This window comes from Euprymna scolopes, chromosome 10, assembly GCF_053919585.1.
Source record: "Euprymna scolopes isolate OS-2025 chromosome 10, ASM5391958v1, whole genome shotgun sequence".
In the NCBI taxonomy this organism is placed as follows: domain Eukaryota; kingdom Metazoa; phylum Mollusca; class Cephalopoda; order Sepiida; family Sepiolidae; genus Euprymna; species Euprymna scolopes.
Window position 1 is genome coordinate 61,188,902 of NC_136491.1, and position 6,000 is coordinate 61,194,901.

Genomic DNA, 6,000 nt, shown 5'->3' on the forward strand with positions numbered 1-6,000 from the left:
TTTTAAATTCAAATCCCTGGAAAATAACGCCGCAAATTTAAAAGAATTTTGATCAACTAATTTTATAGATATATTGTACTCCTACAATCTCAAGGAGTCACTGCCAATCAACGTGTTCACCGCCATATCAACCTTCTTGGTTTTTAGCAGAACACAATTTAAATTGAATTGTCTGGGTGAAAAACGTTTGTTTACTCCCAGTATAAATAAAACAGAAAAAGCAGATAGGTCGACCTTGTACTTTCATTGATGTTCTTAGGACAAGAAAAATACTGTTCTGTTGTCCAGAATATGTTGTTCTACCCACAAAGGACTTATTTCCCTTAGGACACATAACACTAAAGTGGCTTTTTAATCCCCAGACTGCACAAGGGTAAGGAAACCCTGTTGTGTCATGAAAAAGAAACACGAATACAAATCGGAGAACAATAAAAGTGTATTTAACACAAACGTAAAATACAAACGTAAAATAAGTTGCAAAACAATTGTGGTTGCGGCTTTTTAAGAAGTCCAAAAAAGTTCTTTTAACGTCTTGAGTGACGGGTCCTTTCAAGTTAAGAAGTAGAGAAATGGAATAATACGTCTTTTCTCCACTGTACGAAAGAGGGCATTTAAAGAGAGTCTTTAGTCCTGCTTAATGAATAGGTTGCCGTGATTGGTCGATGAGTGGCACCTTTAGCAAATGAGACAGGGCCTTATTTAAATTGTAAGGAAAGGGAAATCGGATGAAAAGGGAGGTAACTTTATTTTTTTTATATTCTCCCAACAACAACAAAAATGTAACGAATGAATTTGTTGCATGTCCCTTTAGGACTTAATATTTAAACATAAAGGCTTAACAAGAGCTAATAGCTTGCTTAAATAAAATTTCAGGCATTATTATGGCCCAATTACAAGAATGTATATAGTTTCTTAATAAATTTTTTTTTTTTTTCTCGGGCATTATTATGGCCTGATTACAAGAATGTATACACAGTTTTTAATACAGAAATTTTGTTTTTTTAATAATACAGATATTCTGGATTAGACGTTGGTTTCTTGATTCTCTTAGATTTGTAAGTAACAAATTCTTCTGAAGCATCTGCTCGTCCCATGTTAGGATTCTTACAAACTTCAATAGAAGAGGGTGCGCTTTCATCGCATTCCTCTTCAGCTGGAGTGTCAGGAAAATCTAATGCTTGAGGCTATGTATTTCCACTGCACCATCGCCTCTTTTAATTCGAGTGGAACGAACTTTGCCATCACTCCCACTAAACAGTTCAATAACTCTGCTCAGTTTCCAGAAAGGTCTAGGCTTGGCAGGATTCTTTATAAGAATCACATCATTTACCTTGATTTTATTGTGGAACTCAATTTCATGCAAATCCTTGCAACTTTCCCTTAGACTCAGCAAATATTCCTCATGCCACAGGTCTTTGAATTTAGAAGTCAATTCTTCTGTTTTCCAAGGTACTTACAAGTGGAGATCTTGTGACTGGTTCTGTTTCAACTAAACTGGGGTTGTCAGCTTGATAGGAAAGTTCAGAGTTTATGTTACGATGAATAAAACAGTTGGGTGTTAAAGGGAGTAATTCAACATCAGTAGAACATCTGTAGGTCAGAGGCCTGGAGTTCACTGCTTTTGGACGTCTGATAGAAGGGTTAAGAGTTTAAAATAATCGATTTTGGATCGACCTAATGTTTTAAACAAGCATGATTTTATTACCCTGATCATTCTCTCCCAAGTACTACCAATCCAAAGGGAGTAAAGAGGTATTTTTATGTGCATGATAGCAGAGCTGGTAAATGCATTATTGAATTCATTGTTGTTGATGTGATGTTTAATTACATCGGCACCTAAAGCAGCATTAAAGGAACATGCATTATCACTGTATATATGAGTGGGTACTCCATAAATATTAGAAAAACGAATTTATTCGAGAATGAAAGCTTGAGTGCTCATATCTGGCACAAGCTCAATGTGAATAGCTCTCACATTCATACATGTGAAAATCAACAGATACATTTTTGTAGACTTTCTTTCTCTTTGTACCCAGATGTACCCGTGTAATCAATACAGGCATGTTCAAAGGGATTTATTAGCCTAACTCTGTGTTTTGGCAGATTTGTTAACTTGGGGTATTTAAAAGCCAAGCTGTTGAATTTTTAACGGGTATAGCAGCTCGAGATTTCAGACTTCACTGACTACCTTGCTCGACATCACTTTAATCAAGTAAATTTTGGCAGTCTGTTTTTGATTAGACTGTTTCTTCACTTGTTTGCATTTATTCACAAATTTGAATACGAAAGTAGTGGCATGGCATAACTTGTCCAAACTTGAGAACCTCTCAAAGGGAATTAGTGATTTACAAATAGTTCCACCTATTGTACTATGAAAAACATTTTCCACATGTGGCTGGTTTTCCGAATTCAGGCAGCTCAAGGTACTTGTAGGCCAATTCTCTGGTTCCTGAACTATTCATGTAGGTCCATAAGTCCATAAGTCCAGTTTCTCTTTAAATTTTTCTAGGCTGACACCACGAGAAAGCAGATCCGCCAGGTTTTCCGCAGAGCGGACATATTTGTAGTGAATGTCCACTCCAAATTTTTTGGTGAAATTCTCTTTCATATCATGAATGTCTCTTATTCTATTCCTGGTATATAAGCTTTTTGCCTTCACATTGTCTGAGAGAAGCCATGACAAAACGACTTGCGCATCCACATAAATAACAATGCTCTCAATTTTGATATTAGAGTATGTTCTCAGCAACATGCTTAAAGCTTTGAATGCAATGTATACAGCAAGCAATTCCATCATTGGCAAAGTTTTAGCTTTCATTGGTGCTATTTTCACTTTAGAAAATATTATATGGGATTTTTCATTTTGCAACCCATAAATAACAAACCCATATGCCTGTGGTGAAGCATCACAGAAAATATACAACTTCAGTGGACCGTCACTGTCTACAGCCTGTCATGAGAAGGACAGATTCCTGAAACCAGAGAGATCCTCAGCTAAATTTGATCAGATTGTCATTATGTCTGTTGGTACCTTTTGATCCCAACTCAATTTGAGCAACCATAATTTTCTGAGAAGGATTTTCGCTTTAACTGTTACAGGAGCACAGGGTGATAAAGGATCAAATATTTTTGCTGTCTGTGCCAAAATATCCCTTTTAGAGCGTATATTTTCCTGAACTGAAGTGTGAGAGATGCTGATAGTATCTGATTCAGGGTGGTATTTATACCCAAGAACCTTTTCATACTCACAGTTATGTTGCACAATATTACCATCCTCAATCATGATTTCTCGTAGGCCTCTATAATTGGAATTACGCAACCTCAGCTGGAACTTTCCCTTTTGCAGTCGAGGCACTACATTTTTATAAAGGCTGATTATCCCCTCTGGAGAATTGCTTGTCATACATAGGTTGTCAACATAAAATCGACTTTTCAACATCTTAGTACATGTGTCATTTGGAAAGTTACTCATGTGATGCTGCAGTGTAGAATATTGCTAGGGTGAGCCAGCTAATCCAATGAAGATGTTGTGCTGAATGGATGCGATAATTGACAGAGTGTAGTTCCTGGCAGAAGTCTAAAACAGTAAAAAAAAAACCCTGAATGCCAGAGCAGCTGGCATTTGTAGAGTGGCACCTGCCCCTTCTGGTGTTGTATTGTGTTGTGGCCCCCAGGTTGGGAATTGTAGTAGTTTGTAGGACCCCCTGGTCGTGGCACATAGCAGTTTTAATTACGTCGATCGCCCGTGGTTTCACCTGTTTACTAAGCGGTTGTCATGACAATGAGTTAAGACTAGTGAGTTATCTCACCTTAGACTGGCACTTTTTCCTTATCTTGCCTCTCGTCAATTGTCAAAAATGTCATAACAACGTTGAACCTGAAAACAAATCGGTTGACAACTTAGAACGATCAACCGTAACTTAACAATATGCATAAAAGACGTAAGTCACAATTGCGTTTGTTTTTGTATAAAATTATATTTTACAATATTATACACATTTACAATTTAAACAGTTCGTCTTTTTTTCTTTTGGCGGTTTTGAAGTTCACCGCGATAGTAACAGTGTTCTCACAGTGATCTGAGGAGGGAAATGACGTTTCAACGATCCGGTCTTCAGCAACGTTCTGTCCTTTGTTTCTCCTCTCTCTGCTAGCTCTGTTATCTGTCGCGCGTCTGTTCCTTATATGGCATTCAGCTCAACTTTCTGACGTCACGCGTCCTAGAGCTAATTTACATATAACCAACAGAATATTTAGGTCTCGGCTTCCACGTGAGTCCTTAGTACGTTTTTGTTTTATTTATTTAGTCGGACGATTACTTCTGCACGTGCCGAATTCACCTGTCACCATGAAATTCCATTCAATTTTTTTTTTGTTTCGCCGTAGAATTCCGTGCAAAATATGCGAATTCCAGTAACCCAATTCTCATTTTGTCAACAATTACGATCGTCCGACTTTTTCTATTTACACTGCGAATTCTTTTTCTTTAATTCATACTAGTGGACTATCAACATTCGATGTCGTCCACTTATCAAGTTAATAAAAAGGGATTTTATTTTAACCTTTATGTATCGGTTGGCCCTAGCCAAACGCTACATAACATCCCTCCCTTTCTTTTCTTTTCTTTTTTTTTTTTCCATCCCTTTTTCTGTTTTTTTCGTTTAACTTTAAAAATAAAAATAAAAATAAAAATAAAAATAAACAGCAACACGAAAAGCATAAGGTCTTCTTCGGCATAAGTGCATCGGCCGCACTTAACAGCAAAATATACGCTGCAAATTTACCAATTTTACCGAAGTGGTCGATTTGTCCAATATTCTCCACTACCTCGGCTCTTTAATTAATATGACTAATTAACTAAATACGAGTCTTACATTTTAATGACTTGTTTGAAATGTGGGCAGCATATAGTACAAAAATTTCGACCAGAACGCCAGGATTCTAAATATTGGTGGCAACTCCAAACTCCCTATGATAAGGATTTTGCCTAACATCGACAGAGTAACTTTCTTACCCAGTCCAAACATCCTGTTCTGCGCTCCCGACCAACAGTTCGATTATAACCTGAGTTCCCAACCCCCGTGCTAGCCCTAGCTACGGTTGGCTGATCCCTACTATCATAATCAACTCCGCACGACCTGGGCACTAAGTTATATATATCTTCCTTCGATATTTCATCAACTTCTTTAGCCCTTTCAGCCGTCATGCTACGTGTGATTATTTTCCGTTCCATCAACGGGACCCTGTTTTCCTGACTTGGGGATTCTCGTTGATGTCGATTGCTCTGTTGGGGATGATTTTCTTCCTCCCCACTAGAGGATTCTTGATCTGAACTACTATCCTCTACCGGTGCTGACAGGGTAGTTTTTCTACATCCCTTTTGCTTGTTGGCGATATCCCATTCCTCCATTTCTGCTTTCCGAAGGTGTTCCCCATGGGCTTTTGTTACTGCCCCCGTCAGTTGGCTTCTAATTCTATACGAGACTGGCCCCGTCTTTTCTATTATTACGTAATATGGAGACCATCTTACGTCTAGCTTTCCCTTTTTTCTATTATTTTTATAATAAACTAAATCACCAACTTGAAAATCGACTGCTTTCGTTTTCTCGTTGGCCCTATCTATCATTTTCTTCCTAGCTCTCTTTACATTGTTTCTGACTAATGTAAAGGTCCGATGCATGTCCTGCAGAGCGATCTCGTGATCCTCTTCTCCGTAGTAAATTCTACAAGGCCTTAATATGTTGTCTAACGGCAAGATAACGTCTCTATTATAGAGCAAGTAATAGGGGGAGTACTTCGTTGTTTCGCTGACATGAAACCTTACAGCAGCCAGCATCTGGTTCAAGTACATGTCCCACGAACGGTCATTGTCCCCTATTTTCTTTGCTAGTACATCATGCATCGTCCTATGGAATCTTTCTATTTTCCCGTTACTTTGCGGGTGGTAAAATGAGGTGGTCACGTGATCAACATTAAGCTCTTCTAAAGCCCTTTTCATGA

The 6,000-nt window shown here is 38.1% G+C and overlaps 1 protein-coding gene across 1 annotated transcript; it reads right to left on the reverse strand.

Annotated features, from left to right (window-relative positions):
• Nucleotides 1-2,458: 2,458 nt before the first annotated feature.
• LOC145286469 (uncharacterized) lies at nucleotides 2,459-2,818 on the reverse strand. The gene has a single exon (XM_080135377.1). The coding sequence runs from the start codon at nucleotides 2,816-2,818 to the stop codon at nucleotides 2,459-2,461; it is 360 nt and encodes a 119-aa protein (XP_079991503.1).
• Nucleotides 2,819-6,000: the final 3,182 nt, after the last annotated feature.

Coding starts and splice junctions, on each gene's coding strand:
- LOC145286469 (XM_080135377.1), bottom strand. CDS start 2,818: ATGAAAGCTAAAACTTTGCCAATGATGGAATTGCTTGCTGTATACATT.